This window comes from Lissotriton vulgaris, chromosome 2_1 (assembly GCF_964263255.1).
Source record: "Lissotriton vulgaris chromosome 2_1, aLisVul1.2, whole genome shotgun sequence".
In the NCBI taxonomy this organism is placed as follows: domain Eukaryota; kingdom Metazoa; phylum Chordata; class Amphibia; order Caudata; family Salamandridae; genus Lissotriton; species Lissotriton vulgaris.
In genome coordinates, this window is record NC_141687.1 from 184,918,749 (window position 1) to 184,944,389 (window position 25,641).

Consider the following 25,641-nt stretch of genomic DNA (forward strand, 5'->3'; position numbering starts at 1 on the left):
AGCAGCGAGAACCGGATGGCAGTTCAGAAAAACAAAAATGAGTAGATCCTTGGTGGAGAGTTAACCTGCAAACAGTAAAAAAATCAACTTTATTAATCTTTTATTTGTCCTTAATTCTCGATCTCAAATTGTATCGATTTCTTCTAGGTAGTTCTTGATCGACAAACAAAAGATGAGGCTCGGTAGTGTCCAATCGCTCTGCAGGAGGTATTGATGCTTGCAAAAGTCGATCACTTTCCTGTTCTGAGCTAGTTCCAATCAAGCGAGCATCACTGAACGGTACAAACTTCGGGATTGTCTCGGTCTCAGAATCTGCGAGACCATCCTGAATCCACTTATCATAAGGCAAAGGTAAGGGTGCCTTCTTCGTGTGGGAGCTGTGAATCCAATGGCGCTTCCCACGCACTCGCACCGCAGATCTCGTGGATAGTAGGACTTGGTAGGGTCCCATCCAGCGGGGCTGCTCGTTCTTCGTACGCTGGAAATTTCTGATAAAAACCCAGGCACCGGGTTCAATCGCGTGGCCTGGATCTTCTGTAGCTTGTGGAAGAGTGTCATATACCTGTTGGCGTAAAACACTAATTTTAGTTGTCAATTCACGCTAATAGTCAAGCAAAACAGGGTATTCGAGGTTACTAAACCTCGTCGGTTTTGGTACGCCCCAAATATTCGCCGGGCGACCAAACACTACTTCATATGGACTCAAACCCATTCTCGAGTGCACAGTCATTCGGGTGGACAAAAGTGCTAATGGTAAAGCATCTGGCCATTGTAAACCAGTGCTTTCCTGAATTTTGGTTAGTTTTAACTTAAGAGTGCCATTATAGCACTCGACTAAACCAGCTGATTGGGGATGATTTGCAGCGTGGAATTTCGGCCTAATCCCGAGACCATCACACACTCTCTTCATCACTTGACCCACAAACTCACTTCCGTTATCACTCCAAATGATTCTCGGCAAACCAAATCTCGGAAAAAACTCTTATAAAAACTTTCGCTGTGGACAAGGCAGTATTGTCCTTAAGGGGGTAAGCTTCTACCCATCTAGAAAAAGAGCAAACAACCACTAACACATACTTTAAGTTGTTGCATCTTTCCATATGGATAAAATCTAGCTGCAAAGCCTCGAACGGATACGTAGGAGGAGCAAAATGACCAGCTGGTGTTGGAGTTCCCTTACCAGGATTATGCATCAAACACACCATACAATTCTTGACTAAATTCTCTGCACATCTGGGAATCCCTACATTCTGCCAAACCGGAGCCAACAACTTGCAAATCCCTTTCACACTAATGTGTGCCAATCCATGTGCCATTGTAACAACTGGAAGCACATACGCGTTAGGCAACAACCATCTCTGATGTTCGGACAAATCAGTCCAACAACCATTCGAATCCAACCTACCCTTACTCTCTCTCCATTCATCCAACTCTTTCTCTGTAGCCTCACTCTGAATAACTTTCACGCTCTCAATGGTGTCTTCGCACATACTCTTCTCTGGAACCCATCTCGCTGGACCCGCAACATACACTCGACTCGTCACATTCCTAGCAGTTTCTTTCGCAACTTCATCCGCAAACGCATTACCACGACCAACATCATCCGTAACCTTTTTATGGGCACTGCATTTCACAATCGCTACTTGCAAAGGTAACGTAAGAGATTCAAGAAGTTCAGTCACCAGTTGTCCATGTTGGATTTTCGTTCCGTGGGACGTCAAAAATCCACGTTCACGCCACAATCGTCCAAAGCTATGAGCCACACCAAACGCATACTGACTATCTGTATACACATTCACTCGTTTCCCTTTCGCCAACACACATGCTCTCGTTAGTGCAATCAGTTCAGCCGCTTGTGCGGAATTGTGTGGGATACGTGCAGCTTCGACAACTGTATATAAAGTCGTCACAGCATATGCTGCAGTGGTATCACCATTTGGTAATTTAAAACACTAACCGTCAACCCACAAGGCATCATCACAGTCAGGAAGAGGAGTATCCCTTAAATCTATTCTCCCTTTCGTCTCTTCTTCAGTTCTCAGAAAACAATTGTGTTGCTCTTCGCTATCATCGTTTGTCTCAAGCGAAATCGGCAACAATGTAGCCGGGTTTAGAGTATTGCACCTCTTGATGTGCACATGGCTCGCTAACAGCGTAAGTTCATACCCTGACAACCGAGCACTAGTTAAGTGCTGTGTCTTCGTACGATTCAGCAAGGTGTCCACTGCATGTGGAACCATGACCACTAGCGTATTGTCCATAACCAAACCAGCAGACTGTCGAATCGAAACAGCCGCTGCTACTGTTGCTCTCAAGCAACTCGGCAACGCTCTAGCTACAGGGTCTAAAGTCGACGAAAAGTACGCACATGGGCGTTGCTTTTCGCCAAATTGTTGAGTCAGGACCGATAATGCACATCCCTCTCTCTCATGGACATACAATGTGAAAGGCATGCTGTAGTCGGGAGTACCTAACACAGGAGCCGAACACTACGCATTTCGTAATTCAGAGAAACTCTTTTGGCATTCATCAGTCCAAGGAATAGGATTTGGAGTATCCTTAACCGTAAGGGCTATCAAAGGCTTCGCTAGAAGAGAAAAATTTGGGATCCACTGTCTACAGTACGATGTAATACCCAAAAACGCACGTACTTCTCTCTGTGTCGTAGGGACACTCATTCTCGCAATAGTCTGGATTCTTTCTGGGGTCAGTTTCCTTCCCTCCTTCGATAAGAGGTGACCTAAATAGGTTACTTCTTGGCGACAGAATTGTAATTTCGAGAGAGAAACTTTGTGATGGCAATCAGACAAATGAGACAACAAGGACACAGTGGCATCCTTACATATGTCTTCAGTATCGGCAGAGACCAACAAATCATCAACATACTGGATAAGGGCTGCTAACAAGGTAAAGCTAACAAGTCAAGTTGCGTCTTCAGAGCGTGACTGTAAATCGATGGACTCTCACAATAGCCTTGAGGAGCGCGCTTAAAGCGGAAACTTCGTCCTCCTAAAGAGAATCCAAAGATATCTCTACTCTCTATGGCAATCGGAATGCTGAAGAAAGCATTCTTCAAACCGATCACCGAAAACCAAGTGGCAGAAGCTGGAATCAATGTCAATAATGCAGTAATGTCGGGTACAACAGGGAATTGTGGAACAACAATTTTGTTCACTTCACGAAGGTCGATAACAAACCTATACACAGGAGGCTGTGAAGAATCAGTTCTCTTTAAAACAGGCAAAACCGGACTATTACACACATTACCTAGAGTCTCTTCAATAACGCCCTTTTCAATCAGATCATAAATGATCGCCAAAAAAGCTTGTTCACCATCACTCGAAATACGATATTGCGGAATGCGCGGTAACTGAGCATTCGCCTTCAACGTCACAACATATGGGGGAATGTCTTATAGGCCCACATCATTTGGGTCCGTAGCCCATAACAAATCCGGTAACTAAGACAATTCAGGTGGGAGGCAATCTTTCGAAACATATATTGGAGAAATCACATTCTCACCCAAAGTAATATGTACTCCTGACGGAGAACAGTACAAAGTCGCATACAATCTCTTCAACAAGTCAAGGCCTAGTAAGTTCTCATTACAACCTGTAGTCAAAAGAAGGGGTGCTTCAAACCTACGAGGACCAACAGAAAGAGGCAATGGAACGGAAATCGGATTCATAACAGGGGCGCCAGAAAAACCTATAGAAACATTATGAAAGCCAGACAAAGGTGCGCCAGGGAGTTTAGAATGCATAATAGAACTCTTCGTAGCACCAGTGTCTAGCAGAAAAGGCTCTGACACACCTTATACAATCACTTCCACGTAGGGTCCACTCTGATCTACCGGAACTGAAACAACTCCCTCTCTTTGTCTATGGCTGTCCTAACAATCATTTCCTTGCTCTCCATCGCCTTCAACATAGTAATCATCTACGTAGTACTGTGTAGACCTACCAGACGAATTCTGCTGTTGGTCAAAGCTATTCATTGAATTCTGCGGAGGCAAAGGGCGCGCGTTCTGTCCGCGACCTCGACCTCTAGGCGCTTGTTGAGTACCTCTACCTCTAACACCAGGAGCACTATTTGCACGTTGCAACAGAACCAGACAACTGTTCTTATAATGGCCTTCTTCTCTACAATATGCACACTGATTAGGCCCATACTGAATACGCTGTTGAGGAGTCTCGTCTCTCTGCGAGTTCCTCGAATACTGTTGAGGCTGCTGATAATCGCGCTGATTATTAACACGGGGTGGATAAGCTTGTTGTAGAAGAACTTTAGTCTTCAATTCCTTAGTCTTCTTATCCGCTTTCTCTAACTCATCCTTGCGCCTATTCTCGTAGTACTGAGCCGTAGCAAGAATTTGCGCCGAAGTAGAAACAGGCCAAGCACTCTCGGAATCCTTCAACTTGGTACACAACTCAGGAAGAAGATTGTGCACGAATTTATCAACGAATAATCTCTGACCACCCTCGGTAGCCATATCCTGACCACTATGATCGACAAATGTTTCCTCGAAACGCGAGAAAAAGTCCGAAACAGACTCATCTTTCTTCTGCTTACAAGCAGACAATTTGTCCCAATTAACACGGACCTCAGGCATCAAAGTTTTCATGAAAGTGATAATCCTACCAGGAAGTTCAGCAATAACATCTTCAGGCTTAGCACCTCCAACTTGTCTATCGTTTGCAGCAACCAGATTCACCCACGATTCACCCAATTCATTATCATGATCTGTATGTCGAATGACATTCCAGATGGGCTGTGGAACAACATTCCCAAACAGCATGTCTATGTCCGCCAAATTCATAACGCACGAACTCACAGTTTGCGTAAGTTCTTTATAATATCCTGCCGGATTCTTCCGCGGATCTGGCAAAGTCTGCTTAAGCGCTAGAACTTCTGCACGCTTCCATGGAACATGAACCCATACACGCTGAAAGTGTGCTTGAACAGGTGGATGAGCATTTGCATCAGCAGGTCTCCATACCGGAGGAACCTCTTGCATCGGATACTGACGCGCATGTCTCCTAACTGATGAATCTGGCTCAAACAGCCGTTCAGAAGGGACATTGCTTCGGAGCGACAGTAACGTCGACACCGCTTTCTCGACATCATGTAGACTCACAATCGTTCCTTTAGCAAACTCGGAACGTAATCGGAACAATTCTGCAGGAACTCTACCCAATTCGTCCATCCATTGTTCATGGAGGAACGCACACATAAGCTCAAAAACATAACGTTGCTTTGGTGCTTCCCATTGTCGGAAAACATCCATAATGCCTTCTAGATCATACTGGGACTTATACGTCACCCATCTACGTGCCATATGATCCAAGACCACTCGCTCATCTGTATCGGGCAATTGGCTACGCAACTGTCTACGCTCACTCACAGGAGACATACCCATTTGTCCCAACCAAGGAGTTAGAAAATTAGAAAAGGCAGCGGTCATCCGCTGTCTAGGAGAAGGAGTAGTCGGAAGGACAAGAGGAGACAAAGCAGTAGTAGTAGGATCCATAGTCGGAACAGGCATAGAGACAGTAGTAGCAGGAAGAGGCAAAGTTGGCAACCCTTGAGAAGGCTGCGCATAAGGAACAACAGCCAACGAAGGAGCTGGCTGTGGAGGAATAACAGGAGGCAAAGCAATCGGTGCTTGCGCGGCAACAACCGGTGGTGGTGGTGCCGTAGCATTCTGCACATAAGGTGGCGGTGAATTCAACAAACGCGACATTAAAGGGTCTTTCACAAGATCCTTCTCGTCTTTCTGCTCTTTAGCCGGCAAGACTGGGTAGCATCTGTCTACCGCTAACTTCCTCACTCTAAGCATCTGCTCACTTTCCTTCTCTTCTTCATTATCTCTGTATGCAACATCAGCTTGTACCATTGACATACCCTTTCTAATTTTCTTTGCTAACTTAATTTCTTTCTGTTTGGCTTCTTTGCGCCATATGCGGAAAGAGTCAAACATCGCCGGCCGGGCTTTCTTCTTGAACAATTTCACTTCAAGGTTATCTAAGACTTCTGTCTCAGAACTACCATAACAGGGCCACTGTAGGACACCGTCATTCTTCGTATATTTTACCCAAATCTCATTATAGCTAATAGGACCCACACCATGTTTCACATATAGGTCGTAGGTAGGAGTTCCAATTGGAGGAACCGGACACGAATCCTCTAACCGGGAATCCCTCAAAGTACCACAACTAAACAAATTCCTAATACTGCTAAAACCAGGCATCTTGCTCACTAGTCTAGCTTCAAACAACAAGGGCAATCTAAATAGATATTCTCGTGAATACACGAATCCCTTGGCTTTGGGGCCTGCAGGTACCAAATCAAAGCTATCCACTAAAGGATACAAAACAAACTAAGGACTAGGAGACGCTCCGTTTATACTTAACTGAGTTGTCGATGGCGTCACCAGAAGACCCGTCAATCGTCTCGCTCTACAAACGTCTAAGGCTCCAAAACAGGGCGACAGTCAGGGCAGCAGTCCTTCGTAGCCGTCGGGACGCGGGAAACCTCGCAGCAAAGACCTTCGGAACCACGTCGACATACAGGGGTCGCTGAAGTGGCTGGCCGTCCTCTGGAATTTTCACACGAAGCTCCTCACAAACCTCTGGCTTGGACCGGTACCGCTGAAGTCGCCCCACGCTGGGCGCCAATTGAGGAACTGGGTTTTTCGGAACTGATACTATTACAATAACCCAGCGGTATCAGGGTAACACCCAAAGACCCCGGATTCCCTTGTCTTGGCAAACAGAGACACGGGATACTTCTTGAAGACGTCAAAGACCAAAGTTTATTGGTTGCAACCAGGGACAGAGGTCTACGAAGTACACACGGGTAGTTCGACAGAGACTGCACCACTTCAATGAACGAAACTCGGTCTTTTATGCCGAAAATTACGCCTCTGGGAGCATTACAATTTACATTTGGTGCAAACAAACTGACCAATGACCAAGTAGCATTTCAAAAAGTAACGAATGACGACAGTCAAAGTTAATCCCGTTTTCCGTTGTCCAGCCCACCAAAACGATCGCACACATGCTTAGTTTCCTGTTCGATCAGGCCGGACAAACCCATCATAAAACCTTCAACCCAGATCAATGAACATGTCGTAAAGGAAAGGCAGAAACAGATGGAAAGGGGATAGAGGAGTGGGAACGGTGTGCCATAAACTCGGGGCACGTCCTGCCCTTTGATCTTTATCAGGCCAGCTGCTGAACAAGGAACTGGCTCAGCGGGGTTCGCCCCAGGCGAGGAGTCAGTTCGGCCAGGTCAACCAGAAGTCAGCTAAGGCGTACGTGTCAAGGACTCGTTCGGCCACAGTCATCGGGCCTATGTTAGGGCAACCACACAAAATGGCTGCCACATACAAAATGGAACCCGAGGGTTCAGACTAAATCCTCAAATGCAGAGTGTTCTCCTATATCGATTCATACGAAAACACTCAGACACGCTACACTCGCCATTTGCGGTCTGTAGAGACCAAAATAGTCCCTTTCCAACGATCTTTATAAATCGGGTTTCGGAACTATCGAACCCAATTCGGGACCACGGAACCACAGATCCCTGTCAGGCTTGGGCAGCGATACCAGAAATGCCTCCTGCAAAGACGGCGGGAACAGACCTGTGTCGTATCGCTGCATTATGCAGTTGGAGGAGCCGAGGCGCAAGGAACTCCCTGTTTGCCTTTTAGTATTTGTCCGGCAGGCCGTCAGGCCCGAGGATTTCCCAGTAGCCAAAGCTTGTATCGCGTCTCCCACCTCCTCAAGAGTGAGAGGGGCATTCAGTGTGTCATTCTGATCGTCAGTGGCAATTGGCAAGGCAATCGATGCCAGAAACTCGTCCAGCTCGTGGCTAGGGCCAGAACCTCGGGCCATATATAATTGTCTGTAGTGATCAGTCGGCGCCCAATGGATTTCGTGCTGTGTATATACCATCTCTCCACCCCCTGTGCGGATGGCCCCCACCTGGACTCCACGGCTCGCCCTCTGCACCAACCAGGCCAATAGGCGGCCAGCCCTATTATCCGCTTTAGCGTGTGTCTTGGCCATATTTGCTGCATAGTTGTGGCATCTCAGCCTCTCCATGAGGGCCGCGTGTTCACCTCTGAGGCCACTGAGCTTGGCCGAATACCTGCCAGCCCCCTCACCCTCCCTCTCATAGCGCAGAAGCTCGGATTCTTGCCTAGTCCGGGAATCAGACCCTGTTTTCCTGATGTTCCACGTGGCACCCATACAGTGTCCGCGGATGGTCGCTTTATTTGCGTCCCATTCCACCATGGGATCGCTCGCTGTCTCAGCGTTCTCCTCAAAATAAGCAAGGATGGCAGTGCCCAAGGAAGAGCGAAACTCAGTGTCTTCGAGCGCGGCTGTCTGCAACCACCATGTGGGCACAGGGGGCCGGTCCGCTTCCCAGCTGAGCTGGAACAATAGGGGGTTATGATCTGAGTGTGTCCTGCCCAGATACTCAGACCTTGTCAGGAGTGGGAGCAGTGACTGGGAGCCTATTATGCGGTCCAAACGGACATGCAGGTCATGGACTGGTGAATAGTATGAGCATATTTTATCGGCGGGAGGCTGTACAAGCCAAAGATCGTGTATTCCCCAGTGTGCAAGCCAGTCCTGGAGTGCCTTTGCGTTCGATGTTACTGCTGCAGCACGAAGAGGGGGGAAGGACCGATCTAATTGTGTGTCGAGAACCATATTAAAGTCCCAGCCCAGTAACCAGGGATGGCCTGCGTATGGATGGAGGGTGTGATTAAGGCTTTCCAGGAATAGGTGTTGGCCTGTGTTGGGGGCATATAAAGTCCCTAATAGAACCTCCTGCCCATTTAGCTTTCCCTTGGCTAGAGTGTATCTCCCCTCCGGGTCTACCTGAGCATCTTCGCAGATGAACGGGACGCCAGCCCTAACCCAGATCAGTGTGCCACGCGTGTGTGCAAAAAATGCCGTGCCATATATCTGTCCCCTCCAGCACCCCCGTAGTCTATCGAGTTCAGTTCGGGACATGTGTGTCTCTTGAAGGAGTGCAATCCCCCGCCAGCTTCCTAGTGTCACGGAGTGCCGCTGAAGATAGGAGATGACAGAGTAGTGGCGCGCCGGGATGTGCATGCCACGATGTTAGTGCATGCCCTGTATGGGGTCGTGGTATCGCCGCGCGGGAGCTAAAGGGGGACGCCCCGAGTGGGACCAGTGGGCAGCCTCTCGGTGTTGGTTATCGGTGAGCCATCTGAACCATGTAAACAATAATCAATAATGCAACAGAGTGGGCGAGTTCCCAACGGGGCATATGTCCAAACCAAAAAGGTGGGGTCTACCCCTTAGTGTTGTGTGATCTCAACTCACGCGGTGGAGCAGAAATCCAGCAATCGAGCCAAGGTATACCCCTGACGAAGGCCCTTAGACAGCTTGGAGGTGCCTGAGTAATGCTAGGGTGAACAGCGCGCGAGCCAATGTGAGCTTCCCATAGTGGGACACTGCCCGCGCCGGGCACCTAGCGTCTCCCAAGTACGGGTCTGTGAGCGCTTCTGTATATTCTAGGCTGTTCATGCGCTATAGGCAGCGTCTGCGGGGGTGACTAGTGACTCATACTGGCAGCGAACTTCGCAGCAGCTTGACAAAGGATATAAGGAACAGAGCATTTAGGAACAGAGTCTGCAGGCCAGCCACCACAGTTCATCATCCTGTCACATAATGTGGTCAGCTGTCTGGGGCGTCACCACGGGCAGGCCTGCATCTTCGGACAACACAGTGGAGGGGGAGGATGAACCGCTCGTGTCCAAGTCACTCTGTGTGAGCAGGCAGCACTGTTCACCACTCCAAATGTCGCAACCGCCTCAAGCGCCTCCTGCCTCTCCTGCTGCATCTTCTCCGGGCTGGGCGTGACCTTTCCTTGCCCTGTGCCTCGGCAAGCCTTCCTCTTTCTCCGCCTCCTGGAACGCTGCTCCTACCACCCGCCCTCCCAACCACTGCCCTGTCTCCTCCAGCCAGTCCCAGACGTCTGACGGGTCGTCAAAGAAGTGGGTGCCATCCTTGGTGACTATCCGAAGGCGAGAGGGGAACAGCAAAGAGTAAGGTAGCTCCAGTTCTCGCAACTGTCTCTTGACTGCTAAGTAAGTGCTCCTCCTTCTCTGCACCGATGCCGTATAGTCTGGGAAAAACATCACTCGACTATTACCCACTTTGATGACACACACCTAGTGTCACGGAGTACCACATCACGGTCTCTGTAGTTGAGGAGTTTGAAAAGTTTGAACAGAAACGGGTGGGGCTGAGCCCCCGGTCGCTGGGCCTGTGCCGGCACTCGGTGCGCTCTTTCCACCGCAAAGTGTGAGGACAGCGCCCCAGACGGCAAGAGTGTGTGCAACCAGGCCTCCGTGTACTGCTCCGGGTCCGTCCCTTCCTCCCCCTCCGGCAGTCCAACCACCTGGACGTTGCTGCGCCGAGAACGCCCTTTCGCATCTTCTGCGCGGTCCTCCAGTGCGTGGACCCTATCAATCAAGTCCTGTAGGGCCGAGGTGTGGCTTTGCACCACCGGTTGCAGCTCCTGGGCCGACTGGCGTTGCGTGGCTACTGATTCCGCCAGCTTACGATGGTCCGCGTGTAGTAGTGTGAAGTCGGAGGTGACTTTGTCGATATGGGCTTCTAAGGATGTTTTGGTTTGCTCCAGTGTGGTTCCGATGCATTCCACAACCACCAGGACTGCTGCAGGCTCCATGTCAACCCGTCTGTGCTCCTGCGTGGGGCCAGGGTCGCCCGTCGCTTCGGCTGGGATCTATCCCTTATCTTGCCCATCACCAATTGCTGTGCTGTTGGCATCAACGCCCAATGTCCGGCTGCCAGTACTGAGTGAGAGGGCGCCTCCCCTACTCGGTCGGCGTTGCGACAGGACCAGGAGAAAGGCGGATTGTCACTACCAGAGGGCTCCTCAAAAGTCCCCGGGGTGGGACGGCGCCCAAGCCGGCCCCACCTCCTTGTGCGTTTGCCTCCCCCGATGCAAGCAGCCTCCGGTTGTGCCTCGCACCTATGGGCACAGCAACTTTGGCAATTCAGAAGGGTGGGTCTGATGCACCCAACACGGCCTCTGGGCGTCAGCTTCCTGGCAGAGCACCCGTGTCGCCCCCAAGACAGAGTCCACAGTTCAAGATGGCGCCCGTCGAAAAAAATGGCACGCCTCCTCCAAGCTGTGCTCCCTGTGAAGACTCCATGTATTTGTCTTCATTTATCTTGAATTCTTTCAGTCAATAAATTCTCATCATTCCAACATCAGTGACAATTATTCCTTTGTATTCCAATGCATTTCGGGCGATATCATAACGCCCTTCATCAGGGAATCAATACTATAGAAAAACACAAAATCGTAAAAAAATTGTCAAAAAAATAGTAATGGTGATCTAAATACTCAAAAAGAATGACTGTGCATACCTAAACAAAAAACTAGAAGTCTACAATTGTATATGACATTGTTTGCACCTATTACCCTTTATCTACCCGTGTTCCTATCTAACATATCGGAAGTGCATGCATACACTCACGTGTCACTGTTCTTCTCTTTAGAGGATTATATCTGAAAAAACAATATCATGGGTACAGCGCGTAAGCACATCGCTCTGACCGGGACTCTTAAAGAATCAAAAAGCAGTAATTGCCGGTTTTTCTTAGGAGACACTGACCTGGTTCTCGCTAACTCGGCGTTTCATTCTGCATTCTCTACAACTCCATTGCCGATGGTTGTCAAGGTTACCAACAAGCTATGCTTCTATTTGATACCGTTCCGCTCACGTGACACCGAGCGTCACCATGAAGTAAAGGTTTAACAGCAACATTTCCTCCTCTAGTACTTAGAAGTGGTTTAACATTGGTTAAAAAGCTACTGCACTAGTCAATAATATGTTAAAGAACTTTGAAAAAATTAAACCATACTATTTTCGAAAAAAATACTATCCCTGCTGGGGATTCGAACACCTTGAGTCAGGTGATCAAAAATCTAAGCTCAAACACGGTGTGCTATAGAGGACAAGTGGGGTGTTGTGGTGAAATAATAAAGGTGAAGGGTTGATTCTGTGAACAAAACAATGGCTCAGAAAGCACTAAATGATAATATTAAATGAAAATACAATAGACATTATAGTATATGGTATCACAGGTCTCCTGTCCAGAGTAAGGAAAAAGAACAGACTCTATATTAAATGTTCGATTATAAGTAACATGACAGTTCACTCCGTTCGTTGAGCCCATTCGGGCTCTGAGTACACAGTTTATGTATCCAGTAGTTCTCTCGTTGTAGCAGATGTTTGGTGTTGTCTCTTCCTTCTGTTTTATCTGCTACTTCCAACACTATGTATTGCAATTGGGAGATGTTATGTTTTGCCTCCATGAAATGGGCGGCTACAGTGGATTTTGCATTTTTGAGTCTAATGTTCGATTTATGCTCTGTTAGTCGTATCTTTATACTTCTTTCAGTTTTTCCAACATATAGTTTCCCACACGGGCATTTCAGTGCGTATATAACATTTTTAGTATTGCATGTGGCATTGACTTTGACCTTGATATTGTATCCTTTCATCGGATGATTTATGGTGTTGCCTTTTATGATGTTGTTACAACTTCCACAACTTAGACATGGCTTAGTTCCTTTGAATAATTTGGTTTGAGGTTTTCACTGCTTGAGGATTTCTCCCACATTTTGGGCTCTTGTGTGTGCGAATATTGGGACTTGGTCAAAAGCATGTTGGAAGTCGGGTTCTGACTTCAGCATATTCCAATGTTTGGTAATGATTCTTTTGAAGTTGTGACTTTGAGTAGAGAATTTGGATACCGCTACTATGCGAGCTTCCTCATGTTTATTGGACGGTTTTAGGAGATCCTTTCTGTCCATCATATCCACTCTTTTTCTCGCTTTGTCTATAACCTCTCTTGGGTAACCTCTATTCGAGAATCTTGTGGCCATTTCATCCAATGAACTTTTCACCTTGATGCTGTCCGATGTGATTCTCTTGACTCTTGTCATTTGAGAATATGGCAAATGTTGTTTTAGACTTGGTTGGTGGAAGCTGGTGTAGTGTAGCATATTGTTTCTGTCTGTCTCCTTTCGATATATAGTTGTTTCAAAGCCTTTGTTGGTTATGTTGATTCTCATATCCAAAAATGTTATTGTGGAATCTGACATTTCAGATTCCACAATAAATAAATAATAAAATAAATAAATAAAAACATTTGAGTAATGAAATACAAATATGTGTGGAATCCTCTGATTGCAAGGGAGGAGGCTAAGGTGTGCCCAAGGGGATGTCCCTAATGTTCCATTAGGGACACAACATTGAATCTGTTAATTAGGCGCCCTGGGACGTTGGCCGCCACCCACAGAGCACCCAAAAACAAACGAACTGTGTTAAACATAGGTTGTGCACTCACCCCACTGTATATATATCCCTGTGAAGACTCGCCACAGACTCCTCCTGTGCCCAATGTCTGCAGCCCGTCCGGCTCAGCGAAGCGTCACTCCCTGTCGTCGGTCCGAGACCCCGCAGGATGGAGCCAGTATACGGCGGCCCCCGGTCCCGCGCGTGGTCCTCCCTCAGGTAGCACCCACGGGCAGCCCCCTTCGGCCAGTGTCCAGCGCCCGGCGCAAGGGCGGCCACTCGGTGGGCTCTCGCTGTCTCCCCTAGTCTGCAGTGGCCCCGTGGTTCGCCTCCGCGCCGCATCGCGGGGTGTCCCAGCGCACCGCCAATGTTTGCCCAGGCAGTTGGTGGGCCCCCTCTGTCTCGTGGCAGCGCCTGTTGGCAGGCGTCTCCGGGCAGCCCCCCAACCGGTCTCCTCACCGTCCGTCTGTTTGAGCGCCAGCCGCTTCTCGCACTCCGGCCCCTCAGCACCTCCAGTGAGGCAGTGGCCCGGGGGAGCGCGCGTGGACTCCGTTACACCAGGCCCGAGGTCTAGGAGCTCGCTGCGTCAGGCCTCCATGTCTCTCCTTCCGCCGCCGCAGGTACAGCGTATTCTGCCGCCCCCAGTCCTCGCCGTCTCTGCAGCCATTGGCGGGAGGGCCCGCTCAGACCCCCGACCGCTCACCAGTGCCTCCGGGGCCCGCCGCGGCACGCCTCACACGCCACCAGGTCTAAGGGCCATCCTTCCCCCGGCAGGCAGTCCTCTCGCCGCAGTCCCGGGGGATCCGGAGCTCAAGGCGGTCCCCGCTTCCACAAGGGGCTGTCCTCACAGCCACACAAGAGCCGCCACAGGGACGCCGAGGCCTCGGGTGATCTTTCGCGCCTCTGCCCCCCGGGCCGAGACACCTCTGCACGTCACAGCAGCGTCGCCTCCGCAGCCTCAATTTGGGGGGTCGCTGCCCCACAATGGCTCCCCAGCGCTTCCCTTCACCAGCTCCGCTCGGCAGGACACAGGCGAGCGCCTTCACAGGATAAATGTCGAAGATTAGGGGCCCCCTGGACGGAGCTCTAAGAAGTCGCGTCCGCCATGTTTACCGGCTGGCCACGCCCCCTTCATTCTACACTCTTCATGATTGGAATCCTCATTCTTCACGATCTGGCTGCAGGTGACGTCTCATCACTACGTGGCACTTCTTTCATAATTACGTTGCGCACGTCATTCACGTTACACTACGTTCTCCTCATGTCTCCTATCAACTAGCCTAATCTACATCGTACTGCAGTTCTCTTCAAGCGTGGTGATGCACACACCTTAATACGACTTACAATTCAGCCTGATTTACATCGTACGGCAGTTCTCATCAAGCGCGGTGACTCGCACACCTTAATATGACTTATAATTCCTTCTGCAGTTTTTTGCATTATTTTATCCTTATATTTCAGCGTTCGTAAGTACTTTGAGCGCGGTGATGCGCACACCATATTCAGTAATATTTTTATAAGTTTACCTGTATAATGACTATACTATTGCGCGGTGATGCGCACACCTTTTATTGAACATTCAATTTAATTTTTTTAAGCCATTTATTTATTGCACATTATTTTTACTCAATTATATTAATATTTTTACTGTGGTGACACTATTTATTCCTTTCTCTAATACATTCACATTCACTTTCTGTTTACCGTGAACTATTACATTTACTTCTATATTACATTGTATTTAAAGATATGGCTGTTCAAACTGCTGTTCTTCCTTCTCCTTTTCTCCCTGAACCTGGCACTCCTAAAATCAAATGGACCCAATGGTATAAATCCTTCAATAGTTACATTATAGCTATATATGGTGTAAAATGTTCTGTTAGGACTCCTGCAAAACAAGGGGGTAACACTGCACCTATGCTGATACTTGTATATGGCAGAACTCAAAACCTGGAGATGGAGAGAGTGAGGGGAGGCTGGAAGAGGAAATTACCAGTGCCATCTACAGTTACCCTTGTCAGTGAAGCATCAGTTTCAATGACCTGTAGTATATAGTATTGCGTTTTCTTTTAACAAAGACAAGCATTGGATTGGATAATCCTTTATAACGCTGCTAGTTGATTGTTGAGTTCTGCACTTGAAGCATCCCAAAACTACATACCTGTTAATCCTGTGACTATTCACCATCTCTACTATATTGAGTCATGGGCTGAAGCCTTGTACTTGACCCTGTTTGCAGATCCATAGTAGGACTGATCCAGGACATCCGAAGCAAACAACTCCAGACCCACACGGTAAGACCCACTAGCCCCAACTTGCCCAGTGGCCCCCAAACTTGGTCTGACAAATGCATTGCTTTTCCTAGCATACTGCATGAATGATGTGGGCAGGGAAGGAGGAATGAATGTGTCAGCTTGGGATAGGTTCCATGTGGTGTTTTCTGTTTACATCTTTCTGTCTTTAGCTTGCAGGAGCTGGGTCGTCTCTCTGGCAAACACTTCCTTATGGATCTACACCTTCCAGACATTCTAGTTTTCCCACCACGAACAGATTTCCACAAGAACTATCTATACACTGCTGGTCACATCATCCTACAAGATAAGGTGAGGTGTTCAGGGAAGTTGACTAGTAAAGGAAAGGAACATACAATATACTACTGCTCTCCGTCGTCTTAATCAGAGGGGGGCTTTACATGTTTGCATGGATCATTCTGTGGCTTTCAATTTAAAGTTATTACCGAAATGTAACTGGTCTGGTTCTGCAAGCATTTTATTGGATGTTATATGTTTTTTAGGCCAGCAGCCTTCCAGCCTTTCTCCTGAATCCCTCCTCCGGTTCCCACGTCATTGATGCTTGCGCAGCTCCTGGCAACAAGACCAGCCACTTGGCTGCACTCCTAAAAAATAAAGGGTGAGTATCTTGCAGTGGAGAAAGTACAACAGAGGGCTGAGTCGTCAGGTAGTAGGTATGTGTGATCAGTGGTAAGGTTCAAGATAAAGTGAAATATTTAGTCATACGTAATTTGCAGGCATTTGTGCTGGACGGTTTTTTCACCCTTTTTTTTTGTATTCGTTACTTAATATCTTCTGTCGGTGCTAACATTTGGAAGGAACTCACCTTCTCATGTTAGGTAGCTGGTACCCTTCCAATTCTTAGTTTGAATTTGCTGCTTCCTACTCTCGATGTTTCATACATAAACAACCTTATCTTGTGGCGTTCCTTGAGTGACTTATGCCGCAGTACTGCATGCTTCCAGTAGTAGTCCTGCTTTGCACCTTATCTAAAATCCAGACCCCTCGAGTGTATGAAACTCCGATTTACTGCCTTCCTCATCATCTGTCAGAGTTCCCTCCATCAACCCTGTACCTCCCACACCTCTACTTTTTACAGCAGCTATCCAAGTCCTAGCAACTGCGTGCCTCCTGATTCACTGTGCTGAGATGTATTTGTTGATGGCTCTAGGGACCATGGGGCCACACGTACGACGTGAAAAATAGTATGTATAACAGTGGGTTTAACACGGTTTGCGATTCCCAATGGGGTTGCAAATTGCAAGGCTCATGAATATTAATGAGCCTCTCATAATTTGCGAGCCAATTGGGAATGACAGGTCTCCCAGGGATGGTAGCCTGCTGGGCTCAGCAGACCACCATGTCTGGGACTGCCTTTACATAAAGCAGTTTTTTTTACAATGCTGCCTGTTTTCCTTAAAGGAAAACAAGATGCATTTAAAAAAAAATATATATATATAAAACATTTTCGTTTTTTTTTAAGGGCAGGCAGTGGTCCCTGGGACCACTGCCTGCCCGTAAAAAATATTTTTAGAGACAGAGTGGAAGGGGTCCCCTGGGGATCCCTTCCAAATTTCGACTGCATTACCACCCTCTTGAAGAGGGTGATCATTTGCGAGTGTTTTGCGACTGCAATAGCGATCGCAAAACATTCGTCCTAGGGTTGCGGTTGTTATTAGGAAGGGAATGCCCCTGCCTAATAGCGACTCGCAGTTCCTAAGTAGCGACTCGCAAATAATTGTGTCTCGCTATTTAGTAATTGTACATAGCCCTTTCACATTTTGCATGCATACAAGGGTTGCAAACCCGTTTGCGCATGCAAAATAAGGCCGTGAATCTGAACCATGTGAGGAAGTAGTGTGCAAAACCCTCATTGTGTTTGTTGTAAATACTTCCACCTTACAGCAGATGTAGACGAGCGGATGTTCAGATTTGGGTGGTGGCTGAAGGGAAGACATTACACTCAGAAGAAGCCAATGGAGTCCGAACGAAAACCCGTGCAGACCAGTAGTGGATGGAAGTGGTAACTCGTTTTCTAGATACTGAGCAGCAATAATGTAGTGGAGACAATAGACACCCTTGACTTATCCCAACGCCAACACCGCCCCCCCCCCCCCCCCCCCCCAACCACCACCCCCTCCTCCCGGGAGAACAACCCCTCCTATCCGCTCGACTGACAATGAGACATTAAATATTATGTGATTACTGAGCCCAAGCACCGTATTAGATATTGACTGGCAAGATAGGGTGTTTTTTATAGGTTTTATTTTCAGTATTTTTTTATGTTTCTGTTGGTCACGACTATGCACTGAACAATTAGAGATCGGTTACTCACTCGACTCCTACATATTTAAGGGTTAAGAAGGAGGAGACTGGGAGCGGGGCTGAGGAATATGAATGAACTACGATCCAATGATAAATGTGTGACTAAATTCTATGTATACACCAAACGCACGTTTTGTAAAAGACAATACATGTTTGCTGCACAGGCGAAGAACGAGCTGTGTGCACAAGTGTACATCAGTTTCTCGCTCTGCAGCCAATTGGCACAGTAGTGTTGTATATGTCTAAGGCTGATAGCTGTGCAGTACCCTTACACTAGAATGTTGAGATTAGAAATTTGCAGCCCTCTTTTGTGTAACGCGTGACTTTGAAACTCACTGCTAATTTGTTTAAATTTAGGAAGATTTTCGCCTTTGATATGGACACTAAGCGGTTAGCCACCATGAGTACCCTACTGCTGCGTGCCGGGGTCACATGTCATCAGCTGGCCAATGAAGATTTTCTTAAAGTTGAACCCAGCGACCCCAAATACAGCAGTGTCCGGCACATCTTGCTTGACCCATCCTGCAGCGGGTCTGGTAAGGAGTCAAGAGTAGGTGATAAGGGAAGAGGGTCATGGTGGGCGGGATCACTCCTTGCATTCCTCACTTGATTTTCATTTCTGTGGTACTCTCGTATAGTGGTCAGTATATTTGAATTCATAAATAATGTTTGTGTGGATTTAGTGCGCAGTCCCCCACAGCAGTGGTAGCTTCGCACACAGCCTACTGGTATACATCAGACTAGCTCAAGAGAGCCAGTGAAAAAGGAAGGCTGTTTCTCTTGTCGGTTCTTTGCCTCTGCAGAGACTACCAGACCTCTTCCAATTATATTAGGGGTGGGGTGGGGTTGCAGAACAAGCAGAAGATTTAATGCAATATGGGAGGGGGCATTATGGCTAACTATGATGGTTATATGGCCAACATGTGGTCACCAAGAGATACTGGTACAGCATGTGTTCAGATAGAGTCTGAGCGGCGAATGTGATGGACTGGAGAAGGAAGGAGGGGGTGGTGAGATGATGGGTAAGTGCCCAGGAGGAGGTTCTCCAAGACCTCAATTAAAAAGCTTTTATTTGTTCACTTGGCCACAGGGATTGTGGACCGCCTGAATGAGCTCACGGATGATGACGGCTCGTCGTCGGCAGAGCGGCTGCAGGCACTGGCCTCGTTCCAGCGCAAGGTGCTGAGCCACGCCCTGAGATTTCCGGCTGTGGAGCATCTGGTCTACTCCACGTGCTCGGTGCACCAGGAGGAGAATGAGGATGTGGTGCGAGATACGCTGCAGGAGAACAGTGCTTTTAGGTACCTGTTGGTGGGATGGAGAGGTCCTCTATTGCATGCTCACCTTTTGGGGGGGTTTCAACGGGGGGAGGAGGCAGAATGCTGCATGCTTCAAACTGCTGTCTGAATTGTGATGAACTGAAGCCATCCTGTGCTGAAAGTCAGAGTCGGAAAGTCTATAACACATCGATGGCCGGAGGTGAAATGATGAGTATCTGTGTGACTTGGAGTCCTGCAGGTGAAAAGTCCTGTATTCCTGAGCTATCCAATTCAGAGATGAGATTAACCCTCGTTTCCCTAGTGGCGGTACGCGTAGCTACATGAAGTGCGCTACGCGTAGCTAAACGAAGTGCACTTCGCGAGCTACACGAAGTGCACTACGCAAACTAGGCCTAGGTACGCGAACTGCGTAGTGCGGTAGGGAAAATGTTGTTCGCACTGATTGCACAGTGCCAGATGCTTGTCCGCACTGTGCAATCATTGCAAATCACATCTTGCACAGTGCAAGCTGTCGTTTTCTGCCGCTCGAGTTGATTTGTACTCGAGCTGCAGCTTTCTCAAAACGGACTGGTAGTTTCTCATCGCAAGCGGTCGCGAGCATATGCAAACACTCGTAATGAGAAACCTGACCTCCCCGCGTTGAGAATCTCGCAGCGAGGTTTATTTGCCCCGCTCGCGATCGGCAACCTGATCCCGAACAAGGAAAAATTCTTGCCGGGATGTTGATTTTGCTCGTTCGTGGTCGTCAACTTGACGTTGAGGACCACGAGCAAGCAAAAAAAGCCTGCTACGCTCCGCGTTTTTGCACTGTGCTACGTGCAATTTGCGTAGTAGCGCAAACTACGCACGCTCCGCAAGCGTAGGGTAGTCCTACGCCCAAGGTTAGATGAGATGCTCTGTGTCCTACACATACACGTAGTATTGGAAGTAAGAGACTTTTTATGTCAAAACCATTCGATCTTAGCGCTATGAGGCACTCTGATCCTGAGAAGCGAGAGCCTGAATAGCCGAGACATCAATTCCTAGAGACATACCGCTCTGTCGCACAGTAATTCATGGCTGGGCCAGGCGGGGGAGCATCTCGGTAAACGTGTGACATGACTTGGATATTGACAGTCTCCTTTCGGAGTGGAAGGGCCACTCAGACAGTGAATTGACCATAATTGTTTGAATAAACATGTATTTTCTTCTTCCTGCAGGCTGGTGAATGCTCTGCCTCCCTGGCCCCAAAGGGGCCTGCCAGTCTTCCCCGGAGCAGGGTGCTGTTTAAGAGCATCACCGACCGAGACACTGACAAATGGCTTCTTTGTTGCCCTGTTTGAGAGGAAGAAGGGGGGAGAAGCGCTTCTGCCAGGGTAAGAGCCTCTCCGTGGGAAAGGCGGGGTTGTCACAGTCTTTAGGCACCTTTCCTATGCATGGCGCTCGGACTTGCTTTGGAGTGGCTTGATTTTGCTTTGAGAAGGCAGGTTGTTTAGTCGATTGGTAGTGGGTCAGAGCCAGGCTGTGAAGCGGAGGAGTTTTCTATTGTCGTGGGGACATACAAGAGTAATCTGGCATATAATGCTGGAAACCCTGGCGCTGCAAGCATGTTTTTGTGTAGGATGGCCAGTTCTGTCCACGCAGAAAAATACACCACCAGAAAAAGAATATAATCAAAGAGAAAATAAGAGAACCGATACAGTGGATAAAAAAATTGTTTGCGGAGGAGGGCTATTATTAGAGTGCTTGGAAGCTTATCTTTTTAAATTAAGATGTCACTTGTAATGCTACTTTTCCAAGCCGATCCCTCAATTTGTTTGCTGCCTTGTTCAGTTTGTATGATTTAGATGGTATCCACAATAGTTCTCTCTGTGTGATTGCTGTTTGATGTACTTTCTTATTCCCCCGGTAGAGGTACTTGCAAGACTGCTGAACAAGCGGATAATGACGAACAAGTGGAAAAGACAGAAGGGCATCCTCTCTCAGCGGCCAAAAAAAGAAAGAAAAAGAAGAAAAATCAGCAGGCACCATTGGAGAAGATACAAAAATCTGAGACATTCTGAGGATGCCAATTTCCAGAGGACACTGGAGAGTAATTCAGGAGTACCGCCCATTAAAGTGGATTAGGTCCACGGCCCCTGTGGTTATTGTCGTACAAAGTGCAGATGCACAGGAAAATAAACCCTCTGAGGATTTCTCTCTATGTGGATCTAATGTTTTCCTTCAGGAGAAGAGCAGTCTACGGGGTGGGTGTAATAGGGGATGGGCTTTTATGAAGACTCAAAGGCCGCCGCCAGGTTTAACAGAACCCTCCAATCCATCTTTAAACCAGGGTGTTCTTGAAGTATTGTTTCAACCACTGGTTTCTGACGAGCTTGCCTTCCAGTAAAGGGCCGGTCCACCTCCGACACCAGTTATTTACCAGAAAGTGCACATTAGTGAGCCCCAAGGGTTATTATGGTTAAGTCCGAGCAGTGTGTGATGAAGGCAGTTCATAATGCACTGGGCACACTTTAGTAACCATTTGAAGATGGGCGTAGTTCATTTATACCGCAGGTCTCTGCATAACAAATTGACCTACCGCATAACTGCTGTATTGTGCGACCTGTAGAGACAAATAACCCTCTTTTTAATGTATTCAGTCATTTTCTAATTTGAGGGAGGGTGGCAACCAAAACAGTGATCTATGCAAGGCTTGTTGTAATTATTGACATTTGTGCTTTACAAGCAAGTAGGATTTCGTATTGCCCTTTTAAAATAAAATATGAAAACAAATTATTGAAGCATTCGTCAGGAATGTTAGTTGTTTTGGTTATTTTATTGTGGCTAAGAAAACTATGAAACTATTTGTACATTATGTCTGTGAAAAGAAAGAATACTTGTGGGGGCAAAGCTCATTTATATTTTTTATAAACTGATTATTGCCAAAACGACTTATTGGTAATTTTGTCCTTTGTAGTCCTCTGTGTTTAATGTGAGGAGATATAGATGTTTCAGCCAGCCCTCCTCATCCATTGGTCAGTTGTTGCATCATTCAATTTTATCTTCCGCCCACTAAAGCATAGGGCAAAGGTTCAGCCATTGGCTAATTTCACTGCGAGTGACAGCATTCTACTCTTTCTACAAGGAGCACATAGCTCCCTTCCATGCTAGAGACTACCATGGCAATCCGTCACTCGTTTTCCCACCATTTAGCTGGATCCCTCTTGGCCTTTTTCTGCCTCCAAGAGCCCCTCCCTCCTTCTGGGACCTACTTCATGGCGGCCAAAGCGCTAGTGCGCTAAAGGCAGGCTTATCTTCGCCTCTCCGTATCAGGAACCTTAGATCTCCTGCCATAACCTTGGCTCTCCTACCACCCGAAGCTACCCCACAACAACCTCTGCCACCGCACCTCGAACTACAGTGGGACCTTTCACCTGCTGGAATGTCTTTTCACCTGCTGGAATGTCTTTTCACCTGCTGGAATGTCTTTTCACCTGCAACATCGGAGCACCCGCTCCAACAGCCTCCACTGCAATGCTGACCTCAACCACCTCGGAGTATCTCCACTGCGTTCTGCTCAACGCAGAGTCTCCCTGAAAACACCATAGAGATCTGGGACACCATCTCCTGCCACATCGTCTTCTCCCTCACCAAGACATGGTTCAACCCTGCATCGCCCCCCGACATACTTGACAGATACATGATAACATACCAAGAGACGCGTAGGCATGCTTCCCATCAGTAACAAGGAAACCATCCACTGCACCACCACCACAGACGACGACAGCCCGGTCATTGAGCACCTAAAACTTCCAACTTCATACTGATGCCAAAATCAAACTCAGAGGCTCAGTCGCCTACAGACTGCCAAGACCTCGCTTCAACTTCTGCAAAGTCATCCCCGATTTTCATACGCCCGCTCGTCCTCGACTTCAAGTACTACATCTTCCTCATAGACCTTAATTTCCATCCCGCCAACCCTGACGAAACCAACCTCCTCAAAAGCATAAGCAACCTCGGTCTCACTAAACTAATCACCAGCCCCACTCACATTGCAGGACATGTACTCGACCAAATCTTCACGGCCAGGGACGGAGTCCAGTACGGCACATCACTGAACTCACCTGGACACACCACGCCTTCGTCCACTTCACCATCACACCCCCTTCCCCTTCCACCCCCACGGCTACATCACGGAACTACCTAGCACCTCTCACAGAAGCTGGAACAAAGTATCAGAGAGAGTCAGAAAGTGCCCCTTTTGACATGGTCACCCCCACTTTTTGCCTAGTATTTGATGCAATTTTGACAGAAGTGCACTGGGTTCCAACTATCCAGGTCCTCAGTGCCAGATCTCTCTACCTAAAACTGTACATGGTCAGTCCCAGGTTTGTGCTCCACTCTAAAGTCCATACCCTGTAAGGAGATGGACCACCTCAACAGTTAGGGGTTTTCAACTTTCATTTCCATCTGAGAGACCTATGGTCAGTTTGAACAAGGAGGTTAGAACCAAATAGCTATGGTCTCAACTTATTCAGGCACCAAACCACAGCAAAGGCTTCCCTCACAATGGCACTACAACATTGTTCCCTGGGGAGTAAACCCCTGTTAATGAAAGCAACAGGCAGGTCATGGCCATCATCATTGGTCTGTTATAGGACCGCTTCTATTTGATGTTCAGAGGCATCTGTCTGCACCACGAACTGCTTAAAATAATCTAGAGCTTTCAGAATGGGTGCTGAGCACATTGATTCCTGCAGAGTGTCAAAGGCCTTTTGACCGCTCACTGTCTAGTTTATCTTCATTGGTATTTATTTTCTCGGAAGTCAAATATGTGAGTAGTGTCAAAATGGTACCCCCTTATTTGAGTCTGGGTGGTTGGAGCTAGCATCTTGTCGACTTCCCACCTGATGCTTTCCTTTACTTGGTAGAATGTCAGTATATTTTACTTTTGAAAGGCATACTGTCACCAGACATCATGGGTTCACCAGCTAGTTTGGCCAGGGGTGAGCGAAAAGAGCCCAGCATACTGCTCCAAGACTTGCCTGCAGTCATCTTGCTGTTGGGCAGAGAGGGTGTCTGGAAAGACAAATCCAACAACTGACCCATCTTTAGGACGGTGGGAGAAGTTGTCAAGGAGAGGTTTACTCTTTACGTCCTGCTCCTCATCAGTGTCCATAAGCATTACCACATCAGCCCCATCATAGAAAGGTTTTAGGCGGTTTATATGGACGACCCTCAGGGTTCCTGCTAGTGCCTAGGTCAACCAGGTAAGTGACCTCACCTTTCCTTTCAAGGATAGAGTAAGGGCCACTCCATTCTCCTGGAGTGCCCTGGGAGCCACAGCCTCTAGTACCCACACCTTCCGGCCTGGTTGGAACTCCACCAGTTCAGCCTTTTGATCATACCAGAGCTTCTGGAACTCTTGGCTGGCCTCAAGGGTTTTGGATGCTTACTCCATGTACTTAGCTATCTTTGAAAGTAGGCCAAGTACATAGTCCATAATGTCTCGTTTAGGCTCTTTGAAAGGTCTCTCCCAGCCTTACTTCACTACACAAAATTGGTCCCCTCACAGGATGACCAAACAGCAGCCCAAAGAGGGAAAAATCGACTTCCTTCTGCAGTACTTCTCTGTAAGCGAAAAGTAGGCATGGCAAAAGGACATCTCATCTCCTTAAGAGTTTTGCAGGGAGTCCTATGATTATGCCTTTCATGGTATGGTTGAATCTCTCAACTAAACCATTGGTTTGTGGATGATATGGGGTTTGGCGCAGGTTGATAGGTCACTAGCAAGGGCCTTGGTGCCAATGGCGGGACCAGCCATTGCCAACTGTGTACCTCGAGGTATGGAACATATGGAATCAAATGGTGAACCTGCTTGTGGTGTCCCAACTGGAGCCCCGAACACTCTATGGGGCCAGTTCGCCGAAGGGAACCCCTGTATTCCTGAAAATGATCATTATTGCATGGAGGAAGCGCAGCAAAAACTCCAGATAATTTACAATAGAAAAAATGATAATAAATCACTCCAAAAGGCAACTTCAAACAGTGTGACCCACATTACATGTGTTGGTCACAACATCCCTGCCTCCACGCACCACGAATCAGCAAAATGGCAGCATACTCTTCCACCGGTGATCCTCCCTGGGAACAACGCCATTGACTGCAGCCACAACCAACTTGCCTGTCTCCCAGTTCCATACAACACCAGCCACACTCCGAATCTGCTCATCTCAAATGTCTATTTTTTTTATGTTAATGGATTCAGAGTTTCACAGATGCTGCAGAGTGCGCTATACAGGAACTGCTCTCCACCCAAATTTGGGAACCACCCAGAGTTAGCTCCTTGCCCTTCTGCATAACGTATGAAAGGGTATTGTTTTGATGTATATATATTTATATT

At 47.8% G+C, this 25,641-nt stretch overlaps 1 protein-coding gene across 1 annotated transcript in view; it reads left to right on the forward strand.

Annotated features, from left to right (window-relative positions):
• Window positions 1–22,189, forward strand: part of NSUN5 (NOP2/Sun RNA methyltransferase 5) — a 65,985-nt gene extending 43,796 nt beyond the window's left edge. Inside the window, exons 5-10 of the mRNA XM_086954707.1 lie at window positions 15,846–15,984; window positions 16,176–16,291; window positions 18,355–18,533; window positions 19,088–19,298; window positions 20,477–20,632; window positions 21,169–22,189. Coding sequence (XP_086810833.1) covers window positions 15,846–15,984; window positions 16,176–16,291; window positions 18,355–18,533; window positions 19,088–19,298; window positions 20,477–20,632; window positions 21,169–21,319 — 952 coding nt within the window. The 3' untranslated portion in view covers window positions 21,320–22,189. The remainder of the gene's footprint in view (window positions 1–15,845; window positions 15,985–16,175; window positions 16,292–18,354; window positions 18,534–19,087; window positions 19,299–20,476; window positions 20,633–21,168) is intronic.
• Window positions 22,190–25,641: the final 3,452 nt, after the last annotated feature.